Source organism: Cyprinodon tularosa, unplaced genomic scaffold (assembly GCF_016077235.1).
Source record: "Cyprinodon tularosa strain WSP-4 unplaced genomic scaffold, ASM1607723v1 ctg275, whole genome shotgun sequence".
Classification (NCBI taxonomy): domain Eukaryota; kingdom Metazoa; phylum Chordata; class Actinopteri; order Cyprinodontiformes; family Cyprinodontidae; genus Cyprinodon; species Cyprinodon tularosa.
This window is the reverse complement of record NW_024038980.1, coordinates 126,822-143,083: the sequence shown is the minus strand read 5'-3', so window position 1 is coordinate 143,083 and position 16,262 is coordinate 126,822. Positions and strand designations below refer to the sequence as shown.

Sequence of the window (16,262 nt, the reverse complement as noted above, 5' to 3'; positions counted from 1 at the left end):
ATATGTGAGGGTGGGAGTGCAGACTGTGCGCAAACAAATCGAGGACTTTTCCTTTTGGCTCAGCTCTCTCTTCATCACAGCAAATCATTGCTGCGTCTGAATTATAGCTGCAGCTGCAAGAATCCATCTGTTGATCACCCTCTCCATTCTCCCCCTCAGGCTGGTTCACTCGGCTACGAATCCCCCCATTGCATGCTATAAGTCTTGGCAGGGGGGAGCCAGTAGAACCAATCTGTCTGCAAAACGCTGGGGCAAAATCTGCTGATTCCCAAACCAGACCACCTCCAGCTCTTAGTTGCACCTTTAAATGATAGAAGCCAACAGTGCCAGAGTCCAGCATGCACTGGGAACAGGCCCAACTTAATGCTGACACTGCTGTAGCTGACCAACAGGCTATGTTGAAAAGATGTGATAGCCACAACACTCCAACAACATCCAGAGACCAAGTTTACTCAGAGCAGATCTTATCTACCCCCAAAATCCTGAGAATGTGGAGTTTTCTGACCACTGCTGTGACTTGGGAATGAGTGATAAACAGGTCTAGACCAGTGCACCAAGTCTCTCTTTTTGTCATGGAAGTGGTGTCACCTGGGTTGAGGATATCCGAAAAGTATTCCTTCTGCTGTCCAACAATATCCTCGGTCAAACTCAGCAGCTCATACTTTCACAAAAAAATGGGTTAGTGAAGCACTGCCTCCTGTCAGGGTACTTGCTTGCTGCCTCAGAAGTCCCAGACGCCAACCAGGCTCAATAGGCCTACTTCTTCACTCTGACAGCATCCCTTACTGTCTGTGTCCACCCCCAGGGTTGGGGGTTACTACCAATACAGGCACCACTGACCTAACACCCACAGTTACAGAATATCACATTGCCAATAGTGGCGGAGAACATGTTCCACTCAGATTCCATGTTCTCAACCTCCCCCAGAATCTTAGAAAAGCTCTCGCTGAGGTGGAAACTGTTCATGTCCCCGACCAATGGTTCTGCCAGATATTCCCGGCAGACCCTCTCTACTTTTTTGAGCCTGCCAAGTCTCTCCAGCTTTTTCCTCTTCCACCAATGGACAGCTTCACCTCTCTCTTCAGCCAAATCGCCGAAACAGGCGCCAATGCTCATAAAATATGACTATTAAGTCATTCATCTATCCAAGGTTGTCCTGGTGCAAAGTGCACTGATGGACATATCCTTGAACATATTGTTCATGACGGACAATCCATAACTTGCACAGAAGTCTAACAATAAAACAAACTCAGATTCAGAGGGGAAGGTCTGACCCTCCTGATCACACCCCTCCAGGTGTCACTGTTATTTCCCACATGGACGTATAAGTCCCACGACAAAATTATGGATTTGCTGAGAGGGGGGCTATCCAGCCTCTCAATAGTAAAATGTTGAAGAGCATATCAGAATCAGATTTATTTATTGCCAAGTAGGTTTACACTTATAAGGAATTTGACTTGGCACTGTTGGTGCAGACAAATTCGATATACTTACAGAATAAAGAATCTATAGCTGTGTAGTACAGTACAAAAACATACAATATACTATATATATAGTATATAGCCATATACTATATACACAGTAGACTGTCCATTAATGTAACGCAGGAGATGCTATGTAGGTGTAGCTTGTAGGTCCTGACTGGGGGAGGGAAAGAGAGGCAATGTCAGTGTAAATGGTAAATGGCATGTACTTATATAGCACCTTTATTCAAGTCTGCAGACTTGACCAAAGAGCTTTACACTACATTCATTCACCCATTCACACACACACTCACGGTAGCAAGCTACATTGTAGCCACAGCTGCCCTGGGGCTCCCTGACAGAAGCGGGGCTGCCGTACACTGGCCTGGTGGCGCCAGTGTACTGCAGCCCCGCAGACAATGCAGGTGAAGTGTCTTGCCCAAGGACACAACAACACTGAAAGTCGGAGTATGGGCTTGAACCGTCAACCCTTCAATTTCAGGGCAAACTCCTACATCCAACGCCACTGTCGCCCCGACACAGGGGTCTCTGGGCCTTGTGGATGAGGCTGGTAGTGGATGAGAAGAAACTGTAAGTGTGGTGTGAGGTTTTGGTCCTGATAGCATAGCTTGTGGCTGGGGTGTGAGGGATCAGCCACAATCTTCCCTGCAGATCCTGGAGAGATGGAAGATTGCAACAGCCAATCACCTTCTCTGCAGACCAAATGACACGCTGCAATCTACCCTTGTACCAGATGGTGATGGAGGAGGTCAGGATAGACTCAATGATGGAGGAGTAGAACTGCACCATCATTGTGCTTGGACAATGATGATGTTGACAATGATGATAAGGACAATAATGATATTAAATGTCATATGTGATAAGCGAGAGCAACTTACACCTGACATCACATACCTGTGACAGATATTATTTAAGCAGCTTTTCTCCTCCCTTTTATTATTAGCCTTTCATTTACCTTGTGCTCATTGTCATTAATGCGTAATGTTGCATAGTTATTAGGTACAATAATACTGTAATATTATTAAGCAATAAAGGTACCGATATTTTTAACCCATGGTCATCTGTGATTATTTATACAGTGAATGATTCATCACCTAGAGCCAGATCCACGTCCCTTTTGGTTAACGCTGGAAAAAGCTGACACAATTTCTTTTGGTTGGTGGTAAATAACTCTGCTGATAACTGTAGTCTAAATTTCTAAATTGATTTCTCACGGTTCCATCTGCAAATGATAGGCCCACTGGGAGATGGCATGCATTGAACCTCCAGGCTCTTCATAGGCCAGGTCCTATGAAGAGGAGCCCAACCATCACTCACTCACCAATGTACCCCATCCTATGTCTTGTCCCAGGGTAAGGTCCCAGCTCCAGCTGAAATCCCATGCCTCGATTTCTTAGTCATCATCAGGGCTTTTTGAACTCTTTTTCTGACCTGTTACTCAGAGCCTTTGGAAACCTTTCCACGCAAGCACTAAAACCTCCAATAAGGTTTGAATTGTCATGTAAATAAAAATAATCTGACAAACTCTAAGGATAAAGACAGGCAGCAAGCTTATTTATACAAGAGCTCACTTGAAAAGTTCATATGCAGTCCAGAACATAAAATTTGATTTTATGGTTTAGTAAGGAGAAAAAAAAGATTTTGTCTTTTCCAAATTAAATAAAAATTTTTTTACATTTTTTTAGATATTGTATTAATCCACCCAACCCCACTTAAAAATATCTGTATTTGAAATCTATCCTCTTTGAAAACATAATAACCTACGTAAAAGTCATAGTATTGATCTTTATTTATACTTTGAAAATAAGATACAGCTTAAAACTGTGAAGTTTGGAATGTGATAGAATAATGAGAGATGTATTACTAAGCACTCAAACCTAAGCTGCACTGCCCCCCTTTCTTGCATGCGACTAATTCCTTATTGTTAATAAATAATTAACATGAATACATGAGTAGATTATTTAACCGTCCATAGTTTTATGTTTTATATGTTATTATATTATTAATTTATTTCGGTACCAGTTTCAGGAAGCGTTAACGTAACCCCTCCCCCTGCTGACAAGTAAAATGGTTTAGCCCAAACTGGAACCGTCCATTATTTTCGGTGTAGACGTGTTGTAGATGATAAATCTGTTGTTGCGCTAAATGGACGACCTTAACGTGTATATTTAGACGAACCAGGAAATTTAAAATGTAAAGCAAGCAACTGTGAAGCTTGATTTGTTTGATATAGTTAGCATTGTGGCTGTTTCTCTGTGTAGGACCCCCCTGCTGCTGGTAGTGGGTACTGCTCAGGGCACTTCCTTGTTCAAAAGTTTTATTTAGAGGAAGGCTTGGGGGCAGAAGTTGGACACTTGACTGGGTGTTATTATTATTCTTGCTGTCAGCGGTAGAGCGATGGAGTTACGGCGCATATTTTCCTTTAATTAGCGTGTAGCCACCACCGCCGCTTGGTTAATGGATGAAATAATCACAGGCTTACAGCAGTGAAAGGCTCCAGAAAGAGGAAGATGTCCACGGCTAGCATTAGCGAAGACATCCGAGGGAAGTTTCCCCTTCATGCCGCAGTTTGGGAGAACGACTACAGGAAACTGGAACAACAAATACGATCACAGCAGGTTAGTAGAAACGCCAAGGTAGATGGTGAAACCACCAGATGAAAGCAGAGGCTAGTTTCTTGGTGTGTTTGTAGCCTGTTAGTAGGCCAGAGATGTTGACAGATGCTCTGCTGCTGTCACAGACTAAAGTTAACTGATGACTTATCAGCTGGCTTACAACACTTAGTTAAAAAATAGAAAGTAACAACAGGTGCATAATCTGAAATTTACTTCAAAAACAGAGATTCAACACACACAGGAATGTTTTTTTTTTGTTGTTGCTAAATGCTGAAAGCTTATTGAAGCTTAAAATCCAATGCCTCACATTATTAGAATACATTATAAATCAAACCAATTTGAATTTTATTGTGAAAAGAGAAATGGAGCCTACAAAAAAATAAAATAAAAAATGGGAACATCGCTGAATTTAAAGTTGCCCAGCTGTCAGTACAAAAGATGCTGAACTCACACAAGGCTGTATCCTAGCATATTTTTGGAAAGTTGAGGGGAAGGAAAAAACTGTTGTTTTATAAACATAACCACAGTTTTGCTAGGACGCCCCTTCAGTGCATTGACTTGAGTTCAAGTTGGCTCTTTAGAGCTTTAACTGGTCGGGCCACCCTTTTTGGGTATCTTTAACTAACCACGGCTAAAGATGCAGAAAGTTTAAAAAGTAAATGATTCCTCTTCTTTATAAGTTAAGGTCCCAACATCTGAACAAAAAAAAGTAGAGATCTGTTGCTATATTAAAGGTGCTCTGGGAATAAAATCATCTGTAGGTGTTGGTCGTCTGTGTTTTATTGTTTACCTGTGAATAAACCTTTTAGGTGCCTATCCTAACAAGCTTTATAAAAATGCATATTTACATTTTTTCCAGGAGGACTTTGTACCTTGCTTCATAGCCAAAATTATGGCTATGTGCTTTAATGACAGTGGTGTCATTGCTCTGTATTGCTCAGTAAACTGACCGTAGCTTTATCTTCTCGTTAAAACCTTAAATGCAAAACAAAATCAAAGAACCAAAATTGTTTTTGTTTCTTTATAGGAGTCTATAAAAAAATGTAGCCCACTGATGGGGGATTTTTTCTTTGGTGTCTGTTTGGGTTATCTACAGTCTTAGAAGTGACATTAATACATTTCTAATCATCAGTTATAAAGTAGGTTTAGATTTGAGGCCAGACGGTCAGTTTGTATACTTGCATATCAAACATAAACAAATGTTTGATATGCAAAGTCTGATATGTAAAGTCTTCATAAATTAAATGAAGACTTTACATAGGAAAGAATATAGAAAGATAATTTATTTTTCATCAGTAAGAGAAATGGCAATCAAAATATCGTTGCTTGTTCTATGATGGTGTTCAAACCTGTTTAAAAAACGTAGAATATTATTGGAAGCTAATATATTTCAGAAACTTCATCACTAAGCGGATTGCATTACAGACAAATGTTTTAAATGTTTATACTTATAGCTAATGCAAACACGATATTTGAGATTACATCAGACTAATAGAGGAAAACATTTTCATTACATAAATAGAATGTATAGTGTGTTTAGTTTCCTACTTACCGTAAAGGTTGTTATCCGCCAAAGTACTTAAAGTCTGATTTACAAACCTCATCAGAAAACCTATTCCAATTTGTAGAACATGATTATCATCAATACCAACTTTTAACAGAGAGACTTTGCCTTCCATCCAACGATTACTCATCAGTTGCAGCATGACTCATATCAAAATAAAACCAACTTGTTGCTGGTGCAGAGGGTGCAAGCCTCTGTAATTATCAGCTATTGCCTAAATTAAAGGGTGCACAACCGCAGAGGGATGTCATTTGGCCAAATGTGGTCTGTTCTGATCCTGTTAAATCTTATTGGTTGCAAGCGTAATGGTTATAATGCTTGTTTTTCTCTTTTTTTTTTTTTTTTCTTTTTTCTCAGGATGACATCGAGGCTGTTGACCCCAGGGGTCGGACACCTTTGCACCTGGCTGTGTCACTTGGACACCTGGAGTTAGTCCGAGTTCTCTTGAGACACGGTGCTTCGGTGACTAAAGAAAATGCCAAGAATTGGACAGGTTAGCCTTCTGCATATCAGCCAGCACATGCCACCAAACACTGCAACCTTCATCCTTTCTTACACACAGGCTTTTCACACCAGTTTATTGGTTGATCTATCTCCTAAATCTTCTCCTCAGCTGTTGTTAATGGACTTTCCTGTAGATGCATAACACACTCCCACAGATACAGTAAAACAGCCAGCATTCACATTACTGAGGTTTTCTAATGGATAACTGCAATACATGTGGGACAGATGCTGATACTTTAACAGGCGTTGTGGTTTCCCTGAGCTGGTGTGTATTTTTGCAGTGCTGCAGGAGGCCGTCAGCACTGGAGACCCTGAGATGGTTCAGTTAGTGCTTCAGCGTAGAGACTACCTCAAAGCCTCCACTGCTCTGGGAGGAGTGCCTGAGCTGCTTTTGAAGATCAAGGAGGTTTTTCTTCATATATATATATATTTTTTTTAATCAGAATGTTTGTAAGTCTGGAAACATTTAGAATGACCTAACTTTTAATCCTTCCTAGTCTCCAGATTTCTATATGGAAATGAAGTGGGAATTCACCAGCTGGAGTGAGTGGTATTTTTTTTCTTTCTTTTTTTTCTGTTGTATGCTAGTTAGAAAGGCAGAGCAGAGGCTAGTTCTCGTGCATAAAGGCTTCAGCAGGTCATACAGGCAAAACAACATACCTGTCGGTGCTGTTTTTGTTTGGCTCAGAGTTGCATTTTTTCTCCCATTTGCTTTAACAGTCCCTCTTCTGTCCCGGATATGTCCAAGTGACGTTTGCCGCATTTGGAAAAGCGGTGCCTGCCTGCGAGTGGACGCTACCCTTCTGGGGTTCGACAATATGACCTGGATCAGAGGGCGTAGGAGTTACATCTTCAAAGGAGATGGTGGGTTTTCCTTTCTTTTAACTCCTTCATATTAAGCTGTTCTCTATATTGACTGCCTGTTTTGATAGATTCCCATGCCGAGCTGATGGAGGTCAACCATGATGATGGGGTAGTTGACACAGAACGCTTCAACATATCCCAAGAAATTGAAGACGTCACTTTAGAGTCAATGCAGCCAGCAGAACAGGAAGTTGCCAAAAGGTTGACAACCCCTATTGTCAACACCTACTTAGACACAAAGGATATAGCTTTTGAAAGGCAAGTAATTTATTTCTATTTGCTTTTTCTATAAACAAAAGATAGATCTAATGATCTTTGTTTATTTAAGTTTTATTGTCAACCCCAAATTAGGGACGTTTTCGGAAGATTAGTACTTCTCCCATGGAAATCATTCCTATTCTATGAAGCATTTAATTGTATTTTCTGTGTGTAGAAATATTTGAAGGAGTGAATGTTTTAACATCTTATTAGAGCTCATTTCTGTTATGCCAAACAAACCCACCCACAGAGCCTCATTAAGATATACATACACTTTAACCCTTTAAAGTCTAGAGTATCATATCTGATACAATCAGTTTTTGAGCCATCCGCATCACCAGTGTGATATTTTTGATCTTAAAAACCTTGACTAACACATTCTGACACATGTAATTAACAGAAAATGTATAAGGTATTATAAAGAAATGCCTAATGTATCAAAATGTATGCAAAAAAATTATCTATTTTCACAAGTTAAATGACAACTCTAATAAAACTAAATAGAATTTCGTGTATTATTTCATGGTCCAGGCTTTAAAGGGTTAAATTTGCCGCATCTGTCCTATTTCAACCACAAACATCTGTGTACTTTATTATTGTTTGAGGTGATAACCCAACAGGGTGTACTGCATAATTGTGAGAAGGAGGCTTTATGATAACTGGTTTTAAAATTATTTTTCTGAAAATTAATATGAAAAGTCTGGGGTGCATTTGTAAACCTCCTCCCAATGTCTTTTGATCCATCTAGCAGGTTTTCAAGGATTTTTGTACTCCATCCATTGTTTTTCCATCATCCGAGTATTTTTCCTGTCAGTGCTAATGAAGGAAATCCCCACAGCACGATGCTTCCACCACCGTGCATCACAGTGGGGATGGTGCACAGTTAGTTTTTCTCAAGCACCTAGATTGAGGAGATTGATTTTGGTCTGAGTTGACCAGAGCATTATACTCCTCCACATGTTTGCTCTGGCTTTTAGCAAAACAGATGGCGTGTGCAAACTTTTGTTTGTTTTTGCTAATCTTTCAACAGCCTTCTTTATTCTAGCCACTCATGCATAGGGTCAGATTTGTGGTGCTTGACTATAAACTGATTCTCCCGCATTAACAGTAAAGCTCTGAAAACTTTAGTTTGAGTTACCTCGTTGCTTCTCTGACGGTTTAGGTAGAAGACCATATCTTAGTAAGGTTTATGTTGCAGCCTTGCCTCCTTTTTAGGATGATGGATTGAAAAAAGCTCTGGGAGATTTTCAGAGCTTTAAATGTTATTCTCTTTAAGTTGTCTGCTGTGTTTCTTGGTCTCCATGATGCTGTTTTTTTAGTGATGTTCTTAAACATCTGATGCCTTTACAGAACAGATGGCTTTATACCCTGGTCTTTTTTTTCATTTACTTATTAAACAAGTCCTTAAACCAGTTGATGATGCATAATTTTGTTGCAGAATAAATATTAGAAAACTGTACAATTTTTTTATTATGCATGATAATTTGTTAGCCTTTCACATAAAAACTATTTGGCATTCAAATGTGTGGTTGTAATATGACAGTTTATTAGTATAAAGTTGCTCTAAAATAACAAAAATTATGTCTTGTTTTCTGAAATTGGTATTATTTTTCTCAACAGATGCAAATCTGGGATTTTGGGCTGGAGAACTGACAAAACAGAAGTGGTTAATGGATTTGAAGCAAAGGTTTGCATACATCAAAGAGTTACATTTTAAAAAGAAACTCAAAATCTGCTATCACTATTACAACCGTTTTGAATAATTCTCACATTACGTCGTGTTGGTGTTCTTTTTCAGGTTTTTAGTGTGAACAATGTAAATGTGGTCATCAGAACGAGGACAGAGCATTTAACTGATGAAGAGAAAGCCAGGATTAAAAGTAGGCCAAGAACATTTCTTTTATATATTTGTAACTCCAGATTTAAACACTGACAATAAATGTTCTATTCAAAGGTGAAAGGAATGTTTTGGAGTCTTTGCTGGGAACCGTGGAGCAGCACATAAGTGCTCAGGGGGTAAGATGTGCATTTCAAAATCGATCAGCGATCAAAGCATTTGTTTTGCCCACAGTTAATGGGTTATTTAAGACGATTGCTTCGATTTACAGAACTTGACTCTGGAGTACGCCACAGCCACCAACCCCACCGCAATCACTCCAGAGGAATATTTCAATCCCGACTTCGACCTGGGTAACAGAGACATCGGCCGTCCCATTGAACTGACTATTCGAACGCAAAAGTAAAATAAAGTTTCCGTTTTAGTTTTGTTACACCATCTCCATCAGTTATCATGCACATTTGGTGAATGCTATGCGTAATATTGATCCGAATAGGTTCAAAGGGACACTGTGGATGAGTGAGGAGCATCCTCTGTCTCTGGTGGAGCAGGTGACCCCCATCATTGACCTCATGGCTCGAACCAGTTCCCATTTTGCACGATTAAGAGACTTTGTAACCCTGAAGTTCCCCCCCGGATTTCCGGTTAAAATAGGTATAATACATGAATACAAAGTGTTCTTATTTAAAGTTTACACTTTAAAGACACCTTTCCCTTTTTCTCAGAGATTCCCCTGTTTCATGTGCTGAATGCCAGGATTACCTTTGGCAACGTGAACAAATGTTGCACCGAAGAGGAGGCAGCAGCCACGCCGTCCTCGGAAGAATGTGAAGCAGCCACCGGTAGCGGTCCATCCAGAACATTTACCATCTTAAAAACAAAAACTTCATGTGTTTTATTCCTGAGTATTTCATTTTCTTTCCGCCTCCCCACACCCAGCTCCAACTCCATTCCAGGTCTCTCCCTCTGTGTTTGAGGTACCTCCCAACTATCTCCGGAGAGGGGGCAGCCGCCATACGCCCATATCCAACAATGACGACGAGCTTCTGCAGTATGCCATCCATCAGAGCCTCCTCGACTCTCAGAGAGGCTCAGGCCAGGTCAGAACCATTCTAATGATGCTAAAAGAAGTGCTTTGTTTTTCTTTTCAGTGCTTATTTAAAAATGGTCTGCACCCTCCTTCCTAAATGTCCCTTTTTATTTGTGTTTATAGGAGGAGAGCTGGAGTGATGCTAATGGGGGATTTCCAAATGCAATGACTGGCAGCCAGAGTGATGGGTAGGTCTGAGTCTTTAGCTCAACACATATCGTTGCAAAAGCAGAAATATAATTTTTTTTTCAAAATTAAAATCTCGAAAATGCAGCACACTTTTCTATTCAGACCTCTTTACTTCGATACATATAAATAAAATCCAGTTACCCTCTAAAGGGCTCATTATGCTTGACGCATGGAAAATGATTACACGAGGAAGTAGTAAACACAGCCTTTCACAACTTTATCAAAACCTCTTCCTGGAGTTTTTCCACAATGTTTTGATAGTGAGTATATTTATAAGCTAAATCAAGGGATGTCTGTAGATGTTTACATTTGCAAACCTTCGCCAGCAGGAGCTTCTGTTTGCTCACCATGTTTTCCGCGTGGTTCCGTCTACATAGTTACATATTTTCCTAGTTGCTCTACCTGGAAATTCTGTCTGCACAGAGTCTGTTCGGAGGGGCATGGAAGCCCAAAATGACATAATTTGGCCATGCGGACCTTCAAGCTTAAGGCCAAATTTTTTTAGTTCTGAGATCGTATCAGAAGTTGGTTTCAATAATAAATAAAAACCATTATAAAGGAAAGAACAAAGCATATAGGTGAGGGTTTCAAGAGAATATACTAAACTTAGTACATCTTTAGCAGCGATGGAGGTCTCAAGAGCGGTCTTGATCTTTGTTGTTATTGCTCATGATTAATCAGAATCAGAAATACTTTAATAATCCCAGAGGGAAATTACTTTTGTTACACGCTCCAGTTACAGTTTTATATGATATATACACACATCCAACTATACAATATAATAAAGATAAAAATAAGAAAAAAAATGACCACAGGTAGGAATGATTTCCTGTGGCGCTTTGTGGTGCATCTGGGTAGGAGGAGTCTTCTGCTGACTATGACTATGAAATCTTACTGTGAGAATGTTTATTTTATTCTTTGATTACTGCTGCTTTACATCCATTGCTTAAAAAAAGCAAATATTTACCTACAATCTTGCTTTCACTGAAAACTCCTGAAGTCTCACAACTGAAATTTATTAAATCTACTTTTTGAAAGAATAAGCATTTTGATGAAAGGAGAAGAAAAAAAAAGACGGAGCAACATGTCCAGCTATAGAATGAAGTGGTGAGACATCTAGTTGTACTTTGCATTTACAGCAGACACGCAAGGAGAATGAGTATCTGATTTACTTCAACCTTCAGGCAAAGGTGACAATGTGTTGTTATTTAACATGGTAGGAGGGATTCAGCACATTCACTAACAAAATGAATCAAAAGACATGCACAACACCCAATTTAAACACTAAGCAGCTGAATGAAAATAAAAATAGTCGAATAGAAGTGGAAAAACTCTCCAATGGTATTGCAACACTGTTCTATTAATTAAAACCTAAACTCCCTTCTTTCCAATGGTCTCGTTATCAGTGGGGGTTTCTTGTGGGGGTGACATTCGCAGTTGTTGAACCAGCCGAGGTTAAACGTTTTTATTGGGTGAGGAAATGAATGGAATTGTGCAATTCTCAGACCGCCATTAAATTTTTTTAAAATCTCGTACTCCCTCTAGTGACAGCACGTGCACCTCTGCGCCACACCTTGGGAATCTCTGCTGTCATGTAGAAACATAAGAACTTCTTTAAAAAGACACTTTTTAACACACAAAACATATTTTTAAATCTGACAAAGATTTACTACTCTTACTGTTTTTCTAAAATTCATCTTATTTTGCAATGTAAACAAATGAATTAAGTTTATCGAATGTGTATATCTGTGGCTTCATTTATTAACTTTAATATCAGTTTATTAAATACAGATGTATTTTTGGTAGATACATTAGACATTGTTCCATTAATTTAGCCTTTCTTTGCCCTACAAAAATTTTTTTCCTGAGATATTTGTCAAAATATCTTAATATTTGGTCTCTTGGATGAAAATGGTGGGAATTCCTGTTTTCTCCCAGACATGATAAGGAGAACATCATAAAAAGTGGGTTCGTTTGGATGATTTGAACTTTTAAGCCCACAAGCAGTTAGCTATAAACCTGTTTAGATGAAGGCTTTTGTGGAAAACGGGAAAAGGTCAGGGGGATCTGCTTTTTCTCAGCCAGTTGGTTGTAAATAGGTGACCTTGCAGATCTCGCTTATTTTCCTTTAATGTCATTCCAGAAGTATCCCAGAGGGGGTGCTGGTGGAGTTTGGAGACAGCGTCAGCCCGGCTAGCTCTCCCTCTGCTTCCAGCCAAGACTCAGAGCTCCGCCTGGCCATGGAGCTCTCTGCTCGAGCTCAAGAAGAGGAGGAGAAGATGAGGCAACAGGAGGAAGAGGAGCTGGAACGGATATTGCAGCTGTCACTCACTGAGAAGTGAAAAGAAAAAAAAAAAAGAGGGAATTTTAAGCAACCACCACACCTCAGTCTTCCCTTCCTAACCTTTCTAACTCCACCTATGCAAACACAGATTTTTACATTTACTGTACAGGGCAATAAAAACTCTTCATTATTTTCCTAAATATATTTTTGATAAGAACATACACTTTCCTATATTCCTATGAGGTTATCTGCTCATATCTTACCCAATTCAGACAGCTGGAGTCATTTAAAGTTATTTTGTTCTTTTTTCTTTATTTACTGCAGCCTTCAAGTGTATTAATGTTTGGATTGGGGATGAGTCAGAGTCAGTCTCTTGAGGTAGTATCCCCAAATGGTTCAGCACTTGGATGTTAAAGTATCTGTCATTTGTCTGATTGTTATTATATTTTTCAACCTTGCAAGCTTAAAGCAGCAGGTTTGAGTATTATTGCAAAGTCTTCCTACAAACTCACAACTTACAGAAACCGTAGGCTCATCAAGTAAGAGCTATCTCAGGGTTCCAACTTCCTAGATATTTTTCCAACATGTTGGATTTATTTATGAGTTGCAGAACTATTTTATCCTGGTAAAATGTAACGGTGCAAAAATCGGTACTTCTCAAACATCACACCATGCTAAACAAAAAAGATGAATGGTGTGATCTTAGAGCCGTTTATGAATGCGTTTTAATGTACTTTGTGAATGTAAAGGTCTGCAGCTTGTGAAACAAAGCATGTTGCCATGGGAGATGACTTTTTTTTTTTTAAGTAACTGCATGGTGACAGATCTGTGCTGCAGTTACGCCGAAACTTAGCTTGAGGGACTAAATAACTTATTTTTGTATCCTTTCACTGAGCAGCTTAAAAAATTACAGTAGCAGAGACCGGTCTTATCTGTGAGACGAGGCGTCGAACTTTAACAGAAACCAATGTAGCAGTTTACGTTTTCGTGCCGTGAACAACTAAAGACGTCTAAAGAAGACATCACTTACTTCAGCGTGATTAGAAATGGTAGCTTCAGCATGTGCTAAGGATCGCTTTGCTCTGAAAATGCCCGAGGTGTGGTGGTGGAAGTTTCATCAAGTGCCACTAGACAAAAAAATTTACTTTTTTATAGTTTTTTTTTTTTTAAACTCTGATGGAAATGCTTCACTTGTAACAGAGTAACATGACTTAACCACTATAGTTGATCTTCCTGACAGCCAACTACTTTTTAAACCTCCCCATTGTCTCTGTGGCTCCATTAGGAGCTTCAACCCAACAACTAATTGTAATGCATCAAGTTGCCAAACTGGAGAGAAGTCAACTTTGTGAAGTTAGCTAAGGTTAAAATAATGCAGATCTTTGTAATGCAATGTTTGAGCAAGTATGTTGTTTTTTTATGGTAAAAAAAGACGAGAATGTCTGAAAATGTTCTAAAATAAAAGCACTTTATTTCCATGAGGACTAAACATGTTTACCTCACTTTTTATCTAAATAGCAGGAAGTTTATCTGTGCTTTATGATCAGGTTCTTTATACAATGGGCTCAGTAAACAATAGTCAATTTAAATCTAACATCTTGATCAGCAGTGGAGGTAAAGAGCTCTGCAGTAGAATTTCCTAGAATATTTCCAGATTTTATCTGCCTTCATTTACAGAATTAAACAAGGTTTGCTGAATTTGATGTTAAAAAACCAACACAAAGTGGTACATTCAATTCAATTCAGTTTATTTATATAGCGCCAAATTCACAACACATGTCATCTCAAGGCACTTTACAGTTCAACCAGATCATACAGTCAAATTGATACAAAGTTTTCTATCTAAGGAAAACCAGTTGATTGCATTGACTCATTGACTCAAATACAATCCCCCACACTAAGCATGCTTGTAGCGACAGTGGAGAGGAAAAACTCCCTTTTAACAGGAAGAAACCTCCAGCAGAACCAGGCTCAGTGTGAGCGGCCATCTGCCGAGGCCGACTGGGGTTCAAGGAGACAGAAGCAGAGATACAAAAAGCAGCTGTAAAAGGCGGCCCCGTCCAGGAAACACACAGCCAGGCAGACGAGCTCCAAGGCAGCTCCCATGCCAGAGGACGAAGAGAGCACATCCACTCAGTCACGGTCAGAGAAACAGGACCACACTGGAAAACAGGCCGATCTCCAACATCTATTAACAAGGGTGTTGATAGAAGCAGCACAGCTGATGTTTTTTTCCAGGATGACGTCACAGCCAAACAGGAACAGACGAGGCAAAGCTACTCTGAGGAAAAGCAGAGAGAGCAGAAGGTTAGAGATTGAACTAACAGATTCTGCAGAATAGGAGAACAGAGAGAGAATGAAGCAGAATGATGAAATGGGGGTCCCTATGTCCTCCAAAAGTCTAAGCCTATAGCAGCATAACTATAGAGATAGCTCAGGATAACCTGAGCCACCCTAACTATAAGCTTTATCAAAAATGAAAGTTTTAAGCCTAGCCTTAAAAGTAGACAGGGTGTCTGCCTCACGGACTAAAACTGGTAGTTGGTTCCACAGGAGAGGAGCCTGATAACTAAAAGATCTGCCTCCCATTCTACTTTTAGAAATTCTAGGAACCACTAGTAAACCTGCAGATTGAGAGCGAAGTGCTCTGTTAGGAACATAAGGAACAATCAGATCTCTGATATAAGATGGAGCTTGGCCATTTAAGGCTTTATATGTGAGAAGGAGGATTTTAAATTCTATTCTTGATTTAACAGGAAGCCAATGAAGAGAAGCCAGGATAGGCGAGATATGATCTCTCTTTTTAATTTTCATTAGAACTCTGGCTGCAGCATTTTGGATCAGCTGAAGGCTTTTAACTACAGTTTGTGGACTTCCTGATAGTAAAGAATTACAATAGTCCAGCCTTGAAGTAACAAATGCATGGACTAGTTTCTCAGCATCACCCCTGGACAGGATATTTCTAATTTTTGCAATGTTCCTCAGATGAAAGAAGGAAATTCTAGAAACCTCTTTGATATGGGATTTAAATGACAGGTCCTGATCAAAAATAACACCAAGATTTTTTACTTTATTATCTGAAATCAGTTTAATCCCATCCAAATGAAGTGACTGGCTAATCAGTTTCTTTTTCAGAGACTCTGGTCCAAAGACTATAACTTCTGTTTTGTCTGCATTCAGAAGCAGAAAATTAAGAGTCATCCAGGTTTTTATGTCTTCAAGACATGCCTGTAATCTATGTAATGGGTTAGCTTCATCTGGATTTATAGACAGATATAGCTGGGTATCATCAGCATAACAGTGGAAATTAATCCCATACTGTCTAATAATTCTACCAATTGGGAGCATGTATAAAGTAAAGAGAATTGGTCCTAGCACTGATCCCTGTGGTACTCCACAGGTAACCTTTGAGCGTGTTGAAGATCTATCATTAACATGAACAAACTGAATTCGATCAGATAGATAAGATTTAAACCAGTCTAGTGCTGTTCCTTTAATTCCAACAAAATATTCAAGTCTTTCTAAAAGAATATTATGGTCAACTGTATCAAATGCAGCACTAAGATCCAACAG

At 39.4% G+C, this 16,262-nt stretch overlaps 1 protein-coding gene across 2 annotated transcripts; it reads left to right on the top strand.

The window, feature by feature from the left end:
* The first annotated feature begins 3,699 nt into the window (after positions 1 to 3,699).
* Positions 3,700 to 12,832, top strand: ankrd13a (ankyrin repeat domain 13A). 2 transcript variants are annotated; one of them, XM_038290042.1, is made up of 15 exons: positions 3,700 to 4,102; positions 6,021 to 6,156; positions 6,449 to 6,573; positions 6,665 to 6,710; positions 6,888 to 7,031; positions 7,100 to 7,289; positions 8,910 to 8,976; positions 9,088 to 9,169; positions 9,244 to 9,305; positions 9,398 to 9,528; positions 9,623 to 9,780; positions 9,852 to 9,968; positions 10,066 to 10,226; positions 10,340 to 10,404; positions 12,552 to 12,832. In XM_038290042.1, the coding sequence occupies exons 1-15, from the start codon at positions 3,995 to 3,997 to the stop codon at positions 12,745 to 12,747; spliced, it is 1,788 nt and encodes a 595-aa protein (XP_038145970.1). In that variant the 5' UTR covers positions 3,700 to 3,994; the 3' UTR covers positions 12,748 to 12,832. The 2 variants fall into 2 exon arrangements, with proteins under 2 accessions (XP_038145970.1, XP_038145969.1); XM_038290041.1 differs by having other exon boundaries at positions 3,745 to 4,102; positions 12,549 to 12,832.
* The last annotated feature ends 3,430 nt before the right edge of the window (positions 12,833 to 16,262 follow it).